This window comes from Lichenostomus cassidix, chromosome 9 (assembly GCF_008360975.1).
Source record: "Lichenostomus cassidix isolate B80296 chromosome 9, HeHo_3.0, whole genome shotgun sequence".
Taxonomy (NCBI): Eukaryota; Metazoa; Chordata; class Aves; order Passeriformes; family Meliphagidae; genus Lichenostomus; species Lichenostomus cassidix.
This window is the reverse complement of record NC_139490.1, coordinates 4,598,117-4,619,279: the sequence shown is the minus strand read 5'-3', so window position 1 is coordinate 4,619,279 and position 21,163 is coordinate 4,598,117. Positions and strand designations below refer to the sequence as shown.

At 42.5% G+C, this 21,163-nt stretch overlaps 1 protein-coding gene and 1 long non-coding RNA gene across 2 annotated transcripts; both read left to right on the top strand.

Moving 5' to 3' along the window:
- Positions 1 to 8,477: 8,477 nt before the first annotated feature.
- Positions 8,478 to 18,878, top strand: TNFSF10 (TNF superfamily member 10). The gene is made up of 5 exons (XM_085069022.1): positions 8,478 to 8,706; positions 12,536 to 12,688; positions 14,432 to 14,474; positions 15,245 to 15,370; positions 16,060 to 18,878. The coding sequence occupies exons 1-5, from the start codon at positions 8,584 to 8,586 to the stop codon at positions 16,506 to 16,508; spliced, it is 894 nt and encodes a 297-aa protein (XP_084925148.1). The 5' UTR covers positions 8,478 to 8,583; the 3' UTR covers positions 16,509 to 18,878.
- Positions 8,713 to 11,043, top strand: LOC146433105 (uncharacterized). Its single transcript, XR_014853990.1, has 2 exons — positions 8,713 to 8,842; positions 8,902 to 11,043. It is a non-coding gene; the product is annotated as an uncharacterized LOC146433105 (long non-coding RNA).
- Positions 18,879 to 21,163: the final 2,285 nt, after the last annotated feature.

The following is a 21,163-nucleotide window of genomic DNA, read 5'->3' as shown; positions in this document are numbered from 1 at the left end:
CAGCCAGGGAAGGTTCTCCTCACCCTGGCACTGCCCTGGGCTCTTCACTGAGCCAATCCTTATCGCTAACCCCAAACCTTTCTGGTGTTTTGTTGGAACAATGAGTTGTTCTGGCTTTCACGAGCACCAGTGGTGATCCAAGGGAAACAGCAAGGTCATGGAGTCAGGAACAAGAAGGGAAGAAGGCACAAGTGGAGGCTTTTTCCTTTGAGAAGGGTGAGCACATCTAACAGCTCCCTGCAGGTCTCCTAATCATCACTCCCAACTTGTGCTTTGTGTGGATGGATTGGGTATCAGATCCCATCCAATTATCAATCAATTACCATCCAATTATCCCATCCTGCTCTTGCCACTGACACCAGCAATGCCAAAAGAGGGAGTGAAGATATTTTTGTGAAGCAAAAATCATCTCCTGGTGTTCTCCTTTCACAAAACTGCATCTGCAGTATTAAGGTCCATTTTTTACATTAAATCACTCTTTTTTGCATGTGGCCACCCTGTTTCAGTGCTGCTGCCAGCCACCAGAACATTGTCTGTGCTGGGAATGGCTCTCTGCTGCCAGGGTGGGTGGTATTTCTTCTCTAGGTAATTAAGGACCTAATTGTCCTAAATATTGGACAGGAACCTTGGAGAAGACAAGGAGATCAAGTTCATCTGCCTCCAAAAGTCATAGGAAGGGACATATTATTTTAAGCCAAGGCAAGTACCTTGGTAATTGTTTTAATTAAGCCAGTCATGGAGGTAGTTTTACAATCTAACTGTGCTGAAGAAGTATTTTAGTGGCTGATTGCAGTCATCAATTATTTTTCAAGTGCCCTTTGGTGATAATGCTTCCTAGTTATAAAGAAATTACTTATGCATTTATTCTTTTAATGTAAACATTCTGTTGCAATGTTTCCAATTTTTTCTTATCCCAAACTCCACAAATCCTGAACCAGCTTAACCAGTGTATACTCACAAACCAAAATTATCCAGGAGACTGAAGAAGTGCAAAATCTTACCCAGTCAGGTAATACTGGCATGCAACATAGACTTCCAGCTGTGCTCCTCCATATCTATTTATGTCCATCTATCTTTAATAAGGACCCCAAACGTCCTCCCCAGCCTTCTCCATGGCGATCTCATGCACTCATTCTGCCAAAACAAGTTTCCAATACTCATCCTTAAAAAGTTTTGAAATTATTTCACTATTGCAAAATATTTTGCAGGCAGTTCTGGATTCCTTTAATATCTGGGCTTATGTTTGAACTCCCAGGACATATTTTTGCTCTCTTTCCAATCTTTCCTTCTTCACTGTAAAATCTGATTTTTTTTTCTTGTCCTTATTACATCTACAAATCTTTATAAACTCTAGGAGCTGGGCCTCCAAAAAGTCACCTGTATTATGTTACCATATGGATGTTTTCTTTGGCAGAAAAACTGCCCAACAACCCTAAAATCAGCCTGGAATCACCATCCAAAATGACAGGGATTCCCAGGTCTTGGTCTGAGGAGACTCCTGGAACAATGAAGGACGAGACTTTGATAAGGCTCAGAGCAATCTCATTCCTCCCAAGTGTTGACATCTTACATTTTGTTTTCAGATGGCCTTTATTTGCATTGTCTGAATCACCTTTCTGGTTAATAGATTACTGAAAAACCTCTGTGACCAGAGCAGCAGTTAAACTGCTGATATTGTTGTGGTGCTCAGGCAAATAAGAGTAATGACTGAACAAAGTTGAAAACACAAGTTGGGAATGTTTTGCTTGCTAAGATATGAAAAAGTCTCCAGGGTTTTTTTGGTGGAGTACTCCTGTATTGAGTTACAACTCAGGGCTAGCTAAAAATTAATGGGAAAAGACAAGTGCTGTGGGTTACCCAGAACAAGCAAATTGATTGCTGTGTAGCAATCACTAGCTCTAAGCCTTTTTTAAAGGGTTTTTTAAAAATAATGTTATGTTCTCCACTTTAGGATTTTTTTGCATTAGATATTTATTGTCAAGAACCTTTTCCAACTTCCTTTCCAAGTAAATAAGGAAATCCTGCTTTGAAGAGCCCAGGGAAGTGTTTGTTGTATGAGTTTTATTCCCAGACACTCAAGTTCTTGTTTTGAAAAATCAATGTTAGCTTGAGTTTAACTTGAAAATTAGTGAGGAAAAGCCAAAAAAATCTTGGTCCAAGAGTAAATATACTGCAGCTAGATGAAGTGCCATTGCCATTTGCTTTTAGTTAAATATTGTTATGGTTATAAATGTCTTTTTTCAGTTAAATATTACACAACTTTGGAGTAGGAATGATGAAACTGAAATGCATATTGAGCCAAGAGACTGCTTCACTTTCTGTTCTTCCTTGAGCTCTTTCTGTTAATGAGTTTCAGTGCCATACAAGCCCAAGAAAACATCCTGCATCTGGCAAAATTTGCCATCTGCTATCAGCACCAGATCAATTCAGACTCTGTTCTTGTGGCAAACTGGCCATGGAGCTGTTTCAATGCTCTCTTTGGCAGCAGCTCTGGGGAATTTCTGCTCCCTGCCCTATAATGACCCATTTTTCAGGACACAAAGCAAATGCCTTTGCAGTTAGGTGTTACTGAAAATACCAATCAGTCACCAAAGATGCAGACACATGAAATCCCAACATAATGTCTGCAACTGGCATTTATGCAGAACCTTTATAACATAAGCACTTTTATTATCACCACCATAATATGATTGGCATCTTTGCCAAGTCCAAGGTTTCCTTTCAGCTTTGCTCTAGCTAACTGATAACCCAGCAATCTGCACAAGTAATTCAAGTTATTCCTGCCTTGCATGGACTCCACTGACACGTGTTTGCTGCTCACAAGCCTCTGGACAGTCTGGCTAACCCTGTCTCACCTGGCTAGTCCCTGATCCAGCCCCCCTGAATGCACAAAAACAACCACATCCAAGGTGATGCAGGTACCACCACACTGAAGGATTTAAAAGTGTTTCTTGATTCAGAGTCTCTGCACCTCCCTCCCGGAAATTCCCCTCATGTCCCTCCCTCAGCAAGAAAACAGACTCTTCAGGACATAACTGAGAATTTAATTCACTCCAGTTTTTTTTCAATGATAGGAAAGGAAATAGTCCATCCAATTAATCCATCATGTCCTTTTCTGCCAGGATGACGAAGAGGTTTCATGCAAGTAAAAATCATCCCCACCTGTTTCTCCCCAGTTCTTCTGCACCCCCAGGATTTTGCTGCCAGCTGGGAGCACATCTAAGCCACGATGCCAACAGCACAGAGGACTGGGAATGACAGGATCCCTCAGCAAGGAAACAGAAATCTTGTTCAGGTCTCTACCTGCAGCCTTATTACTGATTTTAATCTGTCCCAGGAAGAATCTGTAGCCCACATGAAGACAGACAGATGCTTTGCTGAGAAGAAGCCTCAAAAAAAGGTAATATCTCTACATACACAACTGGCACCCTAAAGAAATCTTTGTCTTCCATCTTCAGCGGAGCTAAAAAGCACTAACCTATGGTAAAGAAAATCAAATTTCATGCTTCAAGGCTTAAGCTGATTGCATAGCAAGGCTTTGCTGTGTGCCAGGGACAATTCCTCCTCTTTCTGAAATGTTGTGGAGGCAGATGGATGTGTTACGGAGCTCCCTCCAGAGCAGAGACTGCAATGAACCTATTTCAACATTATCACTTTTGTTAATGTAACATAGGAAAACACTTAGGAGCATCTATAAACTTTCCTTTGCTGCCCCAGCCAGGGAGCTGCAGCATCATCTAGTGCTTCCCACAAGTCTGGTCAGGCAATAAGGAAACAGCCTCAGGGCCAAGTCCAGCCTTGGAATCTGCAGGTGAAAGGAGCTGCTGCTGCTTCAGGGATCTCCAGGGAATACAGGAAAGCAGAGCCATGTAGCCCTTAAAATGGATACATACATTATGATAAAGATAAAGTCATTTCAGTTATTCCAAAATGAAGCGTTTAGAAACTGTTCTTTAACCAAAATCCTTCACTCTAAGACAAACAGAAATGTTGAAATGTGAGACTTTTCTGTCAAACAGAAACTCTGAGCTGTGGTAGTACAAGTAATAATTAAAATAATGACACAGAAATTATTTGTGTTAAAAAAAAAAACCACAGTGAGAAGGAATTTTAGATCAGGGCACCTTTGTGAAACCACTTGTGAGTAACATATCAGTGCTTTCCTGGAAAATGCCATGTGACAATCCCTGGTGCTTGAAAGCGAAACAAGTACTACTGTTAGGATAAAGGGGAATGGCTTCAAACTGAAAGAGGACAGGTTTAGATTGCACATTGGGAAGAAATTCTTCCCTGTGAGGGTGGTGATGCACTGGCACAGGGTGCCCAGAGAAGCTGTGGCTGCTTCATCCCTGGAAGTGTCCAAGGCCAGGCTGGACAAGACTTGGAACAACCTGGGATAGTGGCAGTGTCCCTGCTCATGGCAAGGGGTGGAACTGGATGATCTTTAAGGTTCCTTCCAACCCAAACCTTTCTGTGATTCTATAATATTAATTCTCTTAAAGGGAGATTTCATAATGAGCACTCATAAAGGACAATATACTTTTGGATGTGTCCCTATATACTTGACAAAAGTTAAGAACAAGCTTAAAATATATACAGTATATTAACAGGCAAAAGGTTAAGTATTTTCTAAATTAAAATGGAGAGATCTGAAGTTAGATCTGGAGTGCTATTACTATAACACTTCTGGACATGAGTGCAGCATGTCCATGCACATATATTCCCTGCTCTATTTATCAAATCCACTGCTTGGGGCATTCAAAGAGAGATGTCAGGTCTGAATTAATTAATTCATAGGTGTGTTTTGGGCCAGCCAAACCCCTGCTGTTTGTGTAACAGCACAGGCCAAAAGGGTATTGCTTGATAAATAGATCCTGATCCCCTGACAGAACAAATCACAGTGAGCTCATGGATCTGAGATGGTTTGCAACTGACAGCAAAGCATGAGGTCGGAATCTGGCACAGGGACCACGAAGGAATGAACAAACCAAGGAGGCAGATGTGGTGTGTCCAGCACATCTGCAGGGCTGAGGACCACACTGCAAGGTTAACCCTGTGCTGGCTGCAGGCTCACTGTGCCTGCTTGACTGGGACTCTTGCAGGGTGAGGCTGTTGATGATCCACACCCTGGAGCTGAGTGTGGCAGTGCCCCAGTGATGAACTGGGAGGCTGCAGAGGTGGGTAAGGACTTGCCCTTCCCTTCAGGAAGGAGAGGACACAGCAATTCCCCACTGTGCTCTGAGAGCTAAACAATGAGCAGCTTCATTGCAGGAAGTGAGAGCTGGAGTAGCAAAGCCCAAAGCATGAGCAGCACTCCGGTGTGTGCTGGGGGCAGAAGGAACAGCTCCATTCCCTGCTTGCCTTCATTCCCACAGCACTGTCATTACATGCTGGGATGAAAAACACAGCCCCCTTTGCTCAGAGAAATTCCCCCTCAGCAGAGAAATCAAAGTCAAGAACTGCTGTGCAGCAGAAAGGCAGCTCTGCTCTGTCTGCCCTGGAAAAGGAGCACAGCCCAGGGCTGGCAGGAGTGACAGCAGTGGTGACAGCCACCTGCACGGCTGGGAGAAGTGCTTGGACGAACGTGAGCCTCTGTCCTCCTCTGAAAACATCTTCATCACCCCCAGCACTGCAATCAGCGAGCAATGGGAACTGAAGGACTTTTTCAAGTCACTCCTCCTTCATTTTTACACATTTTCAGAGCATTATAGATTCCTACTGGTCCCACTGCTGGGGGACAAGTGTGGCAGGTCCCCTGCTAAGTGTTTCTCTGCCATGCCAAGTGACACATCTTAAGTCCACAGGATAGATTAAGGTTTATCTCTAATTAAATGGCTCACTGAGTAAGCTTTAATAGGATGAAGGAGCCAAGAAGAATGAGAGGTTTTGCTGAGGAGCTGCCCTGGTCTAGCGCTACACAAACACACATGACTTGGTTCTGTTTAAAAAGCATGCTAACACCATTCCTTCCCACTGGTGTCACAACTCTAGCTTAACTGTGGCAAAATTTTATCAAAACTCTCATTTTCAAATCTTGGAACTTTTAAAACAAATTACTTTCAGTATAAATTTCTACTTACTAGAGAAAAAAATGTGGAAAAGTGTACACTGAAAGTGGTAAAGATTTTCAAGTGCATTCAATGCTGGAAGTGGTTGGAATTTCACTTTTGGACTATCCTATGTCAGTGTGGAAACTCATAAACATCTTATCATTGTGTAATGGAATTTTCAGATCTTAAATCTTCAGAAAGATAATGAAGTGATAATTTTTTGAGGAGATGTATTTGAGTGTGTTTTTCCCATTGCTCTTTTGAAATCATACTTCTGTAATTTTGCCTTGCCAGACTGGTACTAATTATACAAATATTAACTCAGAAACATAAGGAATATCCATGGAGGATTTAAAATGATGGGTAAGGGGGACTCAGACCACACCTGGTAGAAGGCCACAAGCTGAATATATGGGTCTTGAAAAAAAAATTTCATTAATTGGTATTTTAACCTACAAAATAGTTCTGTTAAAAGTTGTAGGGTGGGGAGAAATCCACGGAGGCTGGAAGAACACAGAATGCAAACCAACTCCTAATTGTGAACAAGAGTGTTCTGTAGTGCCCTGGCTCTCTTTCACTTTTGTTTCTGTTGTTTTTGAAAGGAAACTCCCTCAAATGAGATAGGACCTCCCTAAACAACCAGAATGAATAGCCACAAAAACTCCCTTCAGCAGGCAGGAGTCTTCATCCAAGTTAGCCTGCCACCTTTTAACTGATTCTTCACATGACTCTCTCAGACTAAATTTCTTTCTTAGCAATTTATGAACCATGATAAACAAAGCAGAAGGAGCCCAAAGTGTCACTCTGATTCTCCTGAGAAGTCATAGGAGGGGACCATGAGCTCACTTTTGAGAAAATTTTAATCTTCCCCATCTGACATATGTGTTGGAATGACACAGATCTGAACTGTTCTGGCACACAGATTGAGTGCCTCCAAGAGCCAGACAAATAAACTGCCTGCTGCCACGTTGAACTGGGATTCAGAGATTATTTTGCTACATTATGATGAGAGAAAAAACAATTAATTTTCCGCTAAATGGTTGAATACAATGCAATTACACTTTCTAAAGATGACCTCAATAGTCAGGAGAGATTAAGAGACCTTGATTTGAATTTTTCCCTGTAATTATACTGAGAACTCCCACCTACATCCTGGCTTTCAGGTTGCAGATGTTGAGCAGGAGCCAAAATTTCATCCCATCCTGCAGCCAACAGCATGAAAGTGAACTAACTCAAATCTCTGCACTTGGATTTGAAATTCCATGGCTACATAGTCAGCAGAGGTGACTGATTTTAAAGTATCAGCAGATAATTATGGATTTGATTATAACACAGTCTGTGTGTGGTGAAGGTGTCAAAACCTCAGGGAAAGTCAATGGACACACCCTAAAGCATGGATATGCCTTTGGATAACTTCTATCTGGGTGGAACAGTTTGGAGAAAAGCTTGCAAGAAGGAGCCTTAGAGGTCTGAAAACCAAGCAACCTGACCCCAAAGTGCCTTCAGATAAAGCAAGCTGAAAATGTACCAAATGTCCACATATGGTGACAATGATCTTCTTGTGACCAGGCAGAAGAAGCACTGGTGGCACTGGGATGGAGCTCCTGGCACAGGTTATTGGCTCACAGGCACCTTTCTGTGTTGTACCAGCTCTACAATAGAAGCTGCAGAGCACAGGACATGGATGGCACAGCTCAGGAAGGACATGGACCTACTGGAGTGAATTCAGATGATGCTCAGAGGGCTAGAACACCTCTCCTGTGAAGAAAGGCTGAGAGAATTGCATTTGTTCAGCTAGAGAAGGCTCTGGGGAGTCCTCAGTGCAGTCTTTCAGAACTTGAAGGGGGCTTATAAAAAATATGGGGACAGACTTTTTAGCAGGCCCCGTTTGATACAACAAGGGGTAATGGCTTTAAACTGAGGAAGGGTCAATTAAGATTACGTATATGAAAGAGGGTATTTACAGTGAAAAGTTTTTACACTTAGGGTGGTGAAACACTGGCACAGATTTCCTGGAGAAGCTGTGGATGCCCATCCTTGGAAGTGTCCAAGGCCAGGCTGGACGAGGTTTGGAACAACCTGGGATAGTGGAAGGTGTTCCTGCCCATGGCAGGAGGTTGAGCTGAACCTTAAGGTCCCTTCCAACCCAAACCAATCTGTGGTTCCACGATTCTATAACACAACTTGATTTCAGGAAACTCCTGGCTCCTCTGTGCACACAACCACAGCCTTAATGTCTTTTAAAAACCCCCAGCTTCCACCATTCTTCGGTCCCGACCTCTCAGAAAGTTTGCTCAGAGACGCTCCGGGGAGCTGGGGAAAAGCCCGGGAAGTGAGGAGAAAGAAGGGAGGGGAAGGAAGGGAGGGAAGGAAGGAAAGGCAGGGAGGGCCGGAGGGAGGGTCCCGTCCAGTCCTGTCCCGCCCCGCTCCATCCCCCGGCGGGCCGGGCTTGCCGGGGGCTGCACTCGCGGCGGGACAGCAGCCGAGAGCCCCGCAGCCCCCAGCCCGGCCGTGCGGCTCCGCCAGCCCCACCATGCTGCCGGCGGGCGGCCCCAGCCCCGCGCAGAGCTGCGGGGCCGTGCTGCTGGCCGCCGTGCTGCTGCAGTCCCTCTGCGTGGCTGTCACCTTCCTCTACTTCACCAGCGAGCTGCGGCAGGTCGGTGCGGGGCGGCGGCGGGGGAACCTCGCACTGTCTGTGCCTCGGGGCGGGGGGCGATGCGAGTAGCATCGCAGGGCCTGGCTGAGCCCCTCATGGCCGGGCCGAGCCCCCCAGGGCCGGGCTGAGCCCCCAGGTTCTGGCTGAGCCCCCAGGGCAGGGCTGAGCCCCCCAGGGCAGGGCTGAGCCCCTCAGGGCCTCCTGAGCCCCTCATGGCCGGGCTAAGCCCCCAGGTCCTGGCTGAGCCCCTCATGGCCGGGCTGAGCCCCTCATGGCCGGGCTGAGCCCCCAGGTCCTGGCTGAGCCCCCCGGGGCAGGGCTGAGCCCCAGCTCCCCTCAGACAAAGAGAGCTGCTCTCCCCTTTGTGTGCAGCGCAGCCGGGCTGTGGGTGTGCGCGCCGAGAGAAGCTCCAAACCGGGGCAGCTACAGTGTCTGAGTGGGGAAAACAAAGTTAGGCGCGATTTGCAGCAAATGTGTTTCCCATTAGAGCGCGAATTCGCCGTCTCATCAGTTTTGCGGTGCGGGAGGACTGGGTGGAACAGGCTCTGTCAGCTCGACAGTGCAGAGGAGCACTGAGGAAAGCTGAAGTGCCTTTTTGATGCTTACTGTAGGACAGTATGTGGCTTTAAGGCTGTGACTAATCCTCAAGGAACTGCACCAGACAGCAAACACCAGTGAATCCCCCAGAATAACTTGTAAAATACTCATTGTATAGTCTAGATGCTCTGGTCTCCTTGCAGCCGCCAGCTGCTTCAGGCCTGCCAGCTGCTGCTTAACTCTTCTTTCTTCTTGAAAAAGATCATTTGCACACCAAGAAAGTTGCATTTAGTTGGTAATCCCATGAGCCTTTCTATGTGTGGCCCCTTGGTACTCAGGGTTTCCAGGAGTGTCTTACCCAAATTTACTGTCCTGCTGTAAGTTGTGCCTTTATGTTGCTCTTCCTGGCACAAAGGTAAACCTAAGTGCAGATAAGTGTTCTGTATGTCTACAACTTCAGAAAGTATTGCAGAAATGCAAATTGCTATTGTATATATGTATTCAATAATGCATAATTAAATACATGGTTATTAATAATGACTATATGCATATTATGCTATATATGTGTTTATTGCATATTAGATTTATTAGAGGGAGTTTTCTGAGGTGTCAGAGTTCTCTGTGAGGCAAAGGGTGTGTAGTGTTCTGCAAGAGGAGCTGATGCTCATACTTCCAAAATGTATAAAACAGATTCTCCTGCTGAATTTATAGATGTGGCTGTCAAATGGGGGAGTCACAGAAATGTTCTTTCAAGAAATCAGGTTACGATTGCTAATGAAGAAAAATACATGAAGGCATCCTCATTTCTTCATGCACACAGTTCAGAGTCCCTTGCTAACAAACCTGAAAGTCCAAGTAATTAGTAACCACATTTATCTTTTCCTTCCTTCTATTTAAATGTGTACACCTGGGACACAAAGGTACTTGCCCAAAGTACAACTCACTGTTTCTGAAGAATAACAAGCCTGCACTTGGTGTGCAGGGATGAATCTGTCTAGACTGAAGTTCTGCTGGGCTACAAACAAAGGTGGCTGGCTCTGGATGGGGTACATTAACCACACATTCCTGCATGTGCAATTTGGTGCACAATAGACAGGAAAAACCTCATCTGGAAACAGCCTGGTAACCCACATCCACACGGTGCATGTGGAATAAATCTCAAAACGTAAACCATTATTTTTGTCTGCACGTTTTTCTTCCCCTTGATGTTCTCAATACCTGCATTTCTACGCCTTCACCAAATTCCTGTGGCTGCACAGACTGCATGCATTTCTGTCTTTACAAACAGCATGCTAGTAACTAGCAGGGTTTTTCCACTACAGCTGTAGTAACCTGATTACGACTAGGAGTATGACATTTGTTTAGCTGTTTTGCTTTAAGAGGAAGTACTGAGACAATAAAGTTGCTATGCCTCAGGATACAGGGCTGCAAGGACAATATCCTCAGGCTTCCTTCTGTTTCAAAAACAGCCCAGTAACCACTCTGAGCATAGGAGAGAGCCTTTACAAGACAACATTCCTGCAGGAGTTGTATCCTCGAAGCTTTCAGCATTACGGATGAACCTCATTTGAGTAAATCTTACAACAAAAATTCCATTCCTTCAGTACCATAATGTGCTGCTGCAGGGTTGCATTTCCTGAGGGTTTCAAACTGCATACAAAAACTGTTCCAGCTGTTTTGGGGGAAAGTGAGCAGGTTTGGGGGAGGGAGAGGCACAGGACTGTTTGCTCCCAGGTGGGAGGGCAAAGCTGGGAGCTGAGCTCTAACAGCTCTGCAAGAGAATAAACACTAACCTCACAACTTGCCTGTCTTTGCTTTTTTTATTAAACTCGTCAAACTACTTTGTTATAGAAGCTCATTGTATAGTTGAATTTGTCAGAGCCTGTAGGTTTAAGTGTAGTTTTACCTCAGTAAGCACATAATATTAATCACTTTGAGTTCTTGAAACCTGATTTAAAAATACCACTGTACTCCTTGGCAAAGACACAGAAACCTTCACAAACACCCATAGTTTTCCTTCTGCTGCCTACAAAATAGATCATAATTTCAAATACTAGCTGAAGCTCAGTGCAGCCTGCTGCTGCAAACCCAACGTGGAACTTGAAGGAGGTGAAATCTCCTCCCCCTGAAACAGGAAATCTCTTCCTAAGTGTCTTTGTTTTCTAAGAGCCAAGAAAACCATGAAGTGTGAAGGAGGAAATCCATTTGTTGCCTTCAATACCCCAGTCTCAAGGAGAGCTAAAACTTGTAGGAAAAAAAAATGCATCTGTTTAGCAAACCGGCAGATTTAGCACAACAAAACTTCTTTAGCACAACAGAAAAGTGAAATTCAAATATCACTACCAGAATTCCATCTGAAAGCTTTGCATGTTTCTTGCTGTCTCCTCCAAGTTCCCGTAGTGCTTTGCTGGCACAACAAGCCTGCCCAGGCTGGAGCTGATGCAGCAGGAGTTGAGTTCAAAGCAAACAGGAGCTGCTCTCAGGTTCCCACATTAACCAACAGCGCCAGCTGGAGTTGCCTGTCACATCCACAGGGAGCTTGGAGAGAGCTTTCCACCAGGATATCAACTCTCCCAGTCACATTCCCTCGGAGCCAAAAGGAGTTTTGCCAATCTCTGCAATTTTAGCAGAAAAAAAAGTGTTTTCTCTGTGATTAGAGCATATAGACAGAGGATCGTGTCAAAAACATCTAGCATTTTAATTTTATTTGGACTCAAATGTCCCTTCAGTTGTCTGGACTATTAGGACAAATGCATTTATGGAGAGACTCCACACTGGATATGGGGAGGATGTGGTATGGATATAGATAATAGCAAAGGTCTGGATTATAAATGGCATTGGCTGAAAAGACAGAATAAAAAATACTTTTAAGTTCTAGTATTTGATTTCATCATTGATAATTAAAACAAACAAACAAACCAAAATCAAAAAACAGCAAAACCTTGTGCAAAAGAAGTGTTTTTAATGCAGAACTAGAGAAACTAAAGAATTTACATAGTTAGGGATTTGGGTGTTGAATTTTCGCAAAACGTATTAAGTTGAATACTGGATACCAAATTTATGTCCATGGAGATAATTAATGGAAGCATATTTTTGCATGTAAGGTACACCATCATATTTAAATATGTCAATCAGGGTGAATTCTTCACGTTGTTCATACAGTCCTGCTTGCACCATAGTGGCAAATGCTGTAGAGAAAAAAAGTGTGTTCCTTAGCACAGTGAATATATTGACATACCAGAGCTGCAGACACATCATGGGTGAAAAATGCTGGCTTTCCCCTCTGCTGCAGCTCCAGGACTCCTATTCCAAGAGTGGCATTGCTTGTCTCACCGGGGAGGAGATCGGGAATTCCATCCAAAACTTGGATCTCATTGAAAACGAAGACAGAGAAGCTGATCCCTGCTGGAAAGTAAAGTGGCACCTGGGAAAGTTAATTAAAAAGGTATTTGGGAACAGGGTGCTTGGTGGTGTTACAGCTGAAAGAATTCTAATAGCAGAATAAAGGAGGCTGGGATTGTTTTATTGCAAAGCAGTTGTCAGGCCACAGCTCCAGCTGCACAGTGCTCACATGGAAGCAAAAAAATAAGAAAACAACCTATAAAAGTGGTTTCACTACATTCAGGAAATAATAAAGCAAAGACAATCAGCTTGTACTAAGCAAATTCCAGCGATGGGTTGGCTTGTCTGAAATACCTCAGCGTAAAGGGTTTCTACCTGACCATGCAGATCATGGTGCTATCAGAGCTGTCACTGCCTCTTTGGAAATACAGGGAGGCTGGGAAGAGAAGTGAGATTAAATGAAACAGGGAGAGGTGCAAAGGTGCCTAAGGAGTAGTCCAGTCATGAGCTGGGTGATGTAGTGGGGGAGGAAAGAGCAAGTGTGCTCACAGCATCAGGCACAGCACCTTCCAGAGAGCACCTCCTGCGTGACTTACACACAATACACATCATTTTGGCTGCAGAGAGCAAAGTCAGGCTGGCTGAAAAATCAGAAGGGCTAAAACCTTCTGGAATGATTTCCCGAATCCCATCTCCAGCATGTAAACAAGCTCATCCATAAAAATTCACTTCTGGCTGAAATTTGCTGGCAAAAACAGATCCTGCAGTCCAAAACAAATTCTCTATTTGTGTTCAGAGATCTCAGCTCCTTTGGTGGAAGTTCTGCCAGTGAAGTCCCTGAACTTCTGCATAGGGAAAACATTGTTTTATTTGGTGGATGTTTACACATCTAATATACCTACTAGCTCCCTCATTATTTACAAAACGGTAGCCTGGGTGCCAGAAATAAGTTACAATTATGATAATGATAATACTACTACTTGTAATAGGATAGATGGATAAATAGAAATGTGACAGGACAAAACCCATCAATAATTGGCAATGCAGGCCTATATTAGTTACCCAGGTAAATCATCTCAAATCTAATTCTCAGATCTAAGACGCTATAGTTCACACTGCCTAGTATTCTGCACATGGAAGCTGGTGCTTGGACACAATCTGTTATTTAAAGAAGCATGAGGGTCAAGTTTTTCAATAGATAGAATATTTTTAAATAATATATTATTTTTATATAATATTATATTATATAATAATTATGTTATATTTATATATTATATTATATTTATATATATTATATTCATATATATTATATTTATATATTATATATTTATATATTTATATATTTATATATTTATATATTATATTTTATATTTATAAATATCTATTTGTTATATTTTATATATTATTATAACAAATTATGTTTCATTTATATTATATATTCTATATTATAATTAATTATATTATATTTATTTATTATATTTATATATTTATAAATATCTATTAATAAATAAATATTTATTATAATAAATAGATATTTATTTCAATAAATAAGTTCTGCTTATGCCTGAGCTCTGGAAAATGTTTTCCCATGTCTTTTTTTGCCTATAAGATGTACACATAGAAATTATTTTATTATTTTGTTCTTATTTTATTATTTTATATTATTTATTTATATTATATTCTTATTTTATTATTTTATTCTAAATAGGTGGGGTGTTTTTTCTATTTGTTTGATGATCAAATCCAGAATCCCCTTTATTCATGGGAAAAAAAAAGATGTGTCTTTTTCCTGTACCTGTCAGCCCCAGCTGACAAGCTAATTCATTTTCCCTGTGTTTGTTGGCAGATGATGTCAAGAAGCTACGAGGAAAACATATCTGCAATCAACGGTATTATAATAATTTTATTATCTGTCAAAAAGGAGCTGCTAGCGGCACCTGATGTGTAGTGACTTGATTTTTTAAAAGTGCAGGAAATTGCCTTAAGATCTTATACTGGCACCAAGTCATCGAAAAATGATTACTTATTACTAGAAGGTAAATACTCAGGAGCCAGAAATATGGTCAAGTGGTTGGAGCAAGGTAACCACGGTGGTTGCAGAGGACTGAGCCTGTAGATCTCAGTCCATGGTGTTATGGGGGACATTGAAAAGCCCTCCCAGTGTTATGGGGGACATTGAAAAGTCCTCCCAGTGTTATGGGGGACATTGAAAAGTCCTCCCAGTGTTATGGGGGACATTGAAAAGTCCTCCCAGTGTTATGGGGGACATTGAAAAGCCCTCCCAGTATCCCAGCTCCGAGATCAGTGAAGGAGTAGCTCTGCTGAAGCTCCCACTAAAGATGCTGGGCAAAAGCATTACAACCTCCAAATGGAAATTCACAGGGAAGATTAGGAATGTTTAACCATAAAATTGAGTACTATGGGTTATTTTGTCTGTTGATGACTTGAAGGCAGAGGGAGGAGAAGGAGAAGAGGCGTATAAAGACATTTCATGAGCAAGAGTGGAAGTGGAATTTGAGCCTTATTAGCCAATACATAGCATCAGCCTGATTCAGTCAATTAAAAAATGACATACCTATTCCTTAAAACCAAGTCAGGTGGAACAGACGTGCTTTCTAATGTTTCTCCTTCTGATGTGTGTTTTTTTCCCTCCTCTTAGTTCAGAGAACTCTGACACTGCCACACACAGAGGGGCAGCAGCCACGAGGTCACATCCCCAGGATTGCAGCACATCTCACGGGCAGCAGCAGCAGCAGCAGCAGGAGGAGCTCCCTGTCTGCACGCAGTAAGGAAAAACCTCTAACAACACTTAAACACCACAGAAATCACTCTCTCATTGCTACCCTCATACTTACATACACTTTTTAATACTTGTATGGAGTTAGGAGTAGGAAACATCATCTTGTCACTGACATTGGGGTTTTTTCCACTAATTCTCACCAAACAGGGAGAAAGCCCATTTCCTCTGGGTACCTTCCTAACTCTTCCTTTGGAACCTTCATTAGGGGGAAAAAAATTAAATGTCCTTCTTCCTAGTGTTAAGTTTTGCTCCTTTCTTTCCTTTCATTTCCCTCTGTCGGTTGTGTGAGCCCCAGCTGCTATGGTGACAGACATATTAGAAATGTGAGACAGACAGGAGAGACTTAACATTCAGACCATGTTAATGAAGGGCTTGGTTTCTGCAGCCTCAGAGGGCATCAGGCACTAATGGGTATTTTAACTTTGTTACTAAGTAAAAGCATGATTTTTTTTTTCTCTTACTTGGGAGCACAAAAACTAAAAATAAAGGCAGTTCATGTTAATTTCCACATAAAGCTTACTTGTGGATCATCAAATTGCTGTGAGAAAGGACCTGATGAACTGCTGGGAAGAGCAGGTTTCCTTACTTTGTTATTAAATACCTCAGCCAGCAGACACCTGGCTTCACTATCTGCTTTCAAAGTTAACATTTCTCTCTTTTCATTTCTTTTCAAGTAAATCCCTTGCCCAGAAGAGGGATTGGACACAAAATAAACAACTGGGAATCCTCAAGGAAAGGCCATTCTTTCCTTTACAACGTGGAGCTGAGAAATGGCGAGTTAGTGATACCCCAGACTGGCTTTTATTACATCTACTCACAGATTTACTTTCGCTTCCGTGAAAATGAGAACGAGGACTCGGATTTGTTGGGACAAATCAGGAACCCCAAACAGCTTGTCCAGTATGTTTACAAACTGACTAATTACCCTGAGCCCATTTTGCTCATGAAAAGTGCAAGAACAAGCTGCTGGTCCAAAAAGGCGGAGTATGGACTTTATTCCATCTATCAAGGTGGTGTGTTCCAGCTGAAGAGAGAGGACAGGATTTTTGTCTCTGTCAGCAACAGTGACATCGTTGACATGGACAAAGAAGCAAGTTTTTTTGGAGCTTTTATGATCAGTTAGAACATGAAAACCATGATCCCAGTTTTTCTAGTCAGGGACAGCTTACATTCCTATAAAATAGGGGATAATAAGCAAAAGCTGTATCAATACCACCAAGAGCAGACTCCCCTTTCTCAGCTCACTCACCACGAGGTCTGAATTCTGTCCCAGCAGCCAGGAAGAGCAGCAGCAGCAGCTGGGGGTGGCAATGCTCTGTGCAGGCACAGGCAGCCAGGCTGGGAACATGTAAGGCATTCCCACCCCACAGGTGACACCTTTGGCCACAGCCCCGGGCAGGGAAGCTCTTCCCAGCAGCAGAGATGCTCCAGGCCAGCTCAGCTGAGGCACGAGGGATGGAGGATGCTCCAGGACTGGTTACTCAAGGCTGAGACTCATTATCAAATTTTATTTGTGGTCTCCAATGGGACCTGTCTTGAAAATCTCAGCTCCTGTAAGGAGCCTTTGTACAAACTGTTCCCCAACTGCCCGTGGAATTTCTCCCTAAGTTTTTTGAACAGGACTTTTACAGAAGCTGCTCATCTTCATCTCGTCTAACAATGCACTTAAGCACCTAATTAATTTTAAGCACACAAACAGACTGACTACATCAGGGTATCCACATGCTTGAAATTAAGTATGTGCTTAAGCATTCTCCAGGATCGTGTCTTGAGTAAACACATTTGTCATGTTTGGGATATTGTGCATAAGAACAGCTGCTGGAATGGCACTGAAGAGCTTTTGAAATCAATCTGTGTTTTGATCAACATTTTATAACAGTGCCTATTTACGTAATTACTGTGCTGCAGACATCTCACCAGGATCCTGATAAGTTCAGTAATGCAGTTGCTGTTACACTTGTTGACAACAAGAGCTTGATCCAGAAAAAAAAAGGTGGTTTTCTGTAAATACTGAATTCTGTGAGAAATTTGCAGCAATTTAGCCATGACAAGATTCTTCCATGTTTATTTGTACTGGTCTGTGTTTGGTAGGATGTAATGCAGAATAACACACCCCAATGACTAACATTTTAAGGAAAACTGGCGCAACTATCTGTACTTAGAAAAATGCTACTTATTTAGGTAATGCTGTAATTATTTGATTTTGTTTTTAGGAATGGGTGGAAAATTTTCATAATTTTTTTTGTAAAATACCTTTTTTACAAACAGTATATTTTTTAACTCTATGAAAAGGACTATTTTATATTGAAAAGATTTGAAAGTTTAAGCTGTACAGGCTGAATGCACAGCAAAAGTCAGGTAATGTAAATTAGCACATCTGTAGCATTGTCAGTGGAGAAATGGCAAATTGCAAATAGCAAATTGCACCGTGAATGCATTTTGCCCAGATTCAAAGAGAAGGTGAAAGTGAAAAAACTAACATTGCAGGGAAAGGAAGGCAGTTCTGCAAATGCTACTTTACATCAGCAATGATGGCAGGAGAAAGCCTTGCTGTCTGTTTTTTGAATCCACTGGGGTTGCCGTGGGAACTCTCCCATTCACCTGCAGGTTGTGGTAATTAAATCAGTTAGCAGCCCCTGCTCCTGGGCCTCACTGGTAAACAGGCATCTTCATCTTCCTACCCAGTCAGCAAAGGGAATTAGCAGACACCAGCCCTGGGTTTATTTGGCCATTCACACAAGCAGGTATGTTGGGTCACTTAAATACCTGTGTTGAAGCAGCAAGAGAAGAATTTCAGGAATACCCTCATTTTGGCAGGTTAGGGCAAAGAAACACACCAGTGTAAGCTGAAAATAAAGAGTTTTAACTTTTGCTCACAGTTTAACAGTGTCACACACACTGTTTTCAGTGGCGATCAAATATGTGAAATTATTCACTATATACTGGAAGGCTTTGGTTTGCCTCCTTCTCAAGTCATCTGTTTCGACAGAGATCAGAAAACATTTCTACAGTTTTCTTTCTGATTTCAGTATTTAATTCAGAAATTTTCTCCCTGCCAGCAGAGGCTGGAGAACATAGCTATTCTCTACACACCTGTATGTGTGTTTTCTTGGAGAAAGGACTTTTGTAGGTTCTCCTTGCAAATGGATTGGGCTTTGTGATTTCAGCACAGGACTGACTCCTGGTATCAGGTTTGGTCTCTGCATGCAGAGCATATTGCAACAGGAATCACACCAAAAATAATTTTCTGAGTGATCTGAAGGCATCCTTGCCAAATATTATCTTGGGGGAAGATTATCAAGGGATATCAGACAGGACACCTTTGAAGAAGAATGGAAAAATACAGCAAGTTCTGTTTGTGCTGTGTCCTGACTCACTTTTCATCTCACTTTATCCTGAATTACATATGTAGCAAATTTTTGTAGGTTGCATTAACATGTGAATATTGTAAATTTTTCTACATGCCTTTTATATAAAACATTTTTACTAAATAGTTATTTAGTCTCGCAGTGATTATTGATGTCATCCTATGGCTTCCATAACAACCCTGTCTTAAATAATTTCCCTGACATTGACTGGTATCAGACATAATCTACTAAATGTCACAAATGGTTGCAATACAAAGGACAGAATGCAAACCATTGAGTAATGCCATATTGTGTAATCCCATATAATTGGCTTCCAGTCTCCAGCTGGTGAACAGCATCTGGAAGCAGTAGGCTGAAGAAATCCCTGAAAATAATCTTGTGACCAGAGGACAACATTCTGAGCATTTCTCTTGAGGTACTTCTCGTGTTTCTGGCCTTTAGCAATTTTTTAAGCACTGGGCATTCTTAGTAGCAAAACATCTGATCTTTACCCATTAACAAACTACAGCAGAAGATATTTGTTCAACCTGGACAAGAGGAGGCTCTGGGAGACCTTATAGCATGTTCCAGGACCTAAAGGGGTTCCCAAAGAGCTGGAAAGGGACTTTTCCCAAGGGCACAGAAGAACAGGACAAAGGGGAATGGACTCACACTGCCAGAGGGCAGGGTTGGATGGGATATTGGGAAGGAATTGTGGTGAGGCCCTGGCACAGGGAAGCTGTGGCTGCCCCTGGATCCCTGGCAGTGTCCAAGGCCAGGTTGGACAGGGCTTGGAGCAACCTGGGACAGTGGAAGGTGTTCCTGCCCATGGAACCACTGCACCAGTGGATCATGTTCTCTCTGCAGCTGAGGAATGAGTGAGGAGGAGGAGGAGGAGGAGGAGGAGGAGGAACACCATGCCCAGGTGTGACCCTGTGACACTGAGCTAAAGCACTGCCAAAAACTGACTAAACCAGCTACCCCTGAATGATGACCTCAGAGCACAGCTTTGCTGAATGACAAACTAGCAGTGTTTTGAAGTCAGCTTGCAGATATTACTGCCATATAAACCACTGTAAAGTAATTTGAGCCCATTCTGGGTTTTGCATTATTAAGCTGGATTACTGTGATGCCATCAGCACTCCTCAGTGATGAGAGCTGCTAAACCATAACCTTTGAAAGCATACGCCAGGTGCTACCTGCTGCTCTAAACCACATTTATAACAGCAGTCAAAACACCTTCTGTCCCTGGATATAATAAAAAAGCCTGAATTTGCTTTTCTCTGAGTTGTTGGAGGTGCATCATTTTAAAATGAATCTCTACCTTGAGGTCTGTTTTTCAGTTTCTTCCTCTCTCCACAATAAACACATAATAATTCTATATTCAAAGCCTTCAGGTATTTCCATGACAACAAACAATGCTATATACAAGACTTAGAACTTTACTGGATGAGAAGTAAATGGAAAGAATGGAACATAGCAGAGAGACCTTAAAACTCCACAAATAGAAACTCTCTTCTACCTCATCTCCAGTGCTCAATGCAACTTTGAAGCCACTGAAGGGAAACACTAATATTTTAAAAGTTCCATGAAAGGTAAGTGTCAAGTATAATGTGTTTTTTTAAATTATCTTTTTAATATCTGGTTGGTTCATACATCCAGCAAGTGGATAAAACTGAATAAAAAGTACTTAACTTCAGCCCCTTTCTCTGCATTTCTCTCATTGCAGTAAGGCAAATGACTCCACTCTTGTCTTGTTGGCAACATGAAACTGATGTTCCTGCAGCTGAGGGCTAGTAGATAACTTTTGGGAGCCTAAAGCCATCTTCTCTCACAGCTCTTACCTCTTCCATCACCATCTGCACCACTGTCCTTTAGCAAATGCAAAGCAGAGGCAGGAATCCATTATTGTGCTGTGTTTGTGGTGTGATAAATCTTTATATTCCATCAAAATTTGGCCTGCAATTGCCAAAGAAATCAGAAAGAATCAGAAAACTAAAGCTGCATTTCTTCTTTCAACTGACAGTTTTTGCTGGCCCTGACCCAACCCCGTGCAGGAAAAGCAGCCAGAGGAGCCCTTGACTCATGATACCTTTTAAAGAAGGAGATAAATCTTGCTGGTTTAAAGTGCAGCTGCCAGTTCTGATCCAATTGGCTCAATGCATCAAAATCCCAAGGAATTCAGTGCTAAATCATTGCATTGCCAGCTGAAGTTGTCTGGAGTTTACAGATCTGGTGCTAACTCACTGTTGGATACCTGATTTGAAATACACACCACAATTCAGTTGCTATTCTAAAAATGAATGAATTATTCTCGCAGGAAAAAAAAAAAAAGGCACTTCTGTCTCCCTGGGGAAAGGGAAATGGTCACTTTTGACAAGATACAGCTCAGTAAAAACTGGAAGAACGTCATGAGAATGAAGTATCCTCC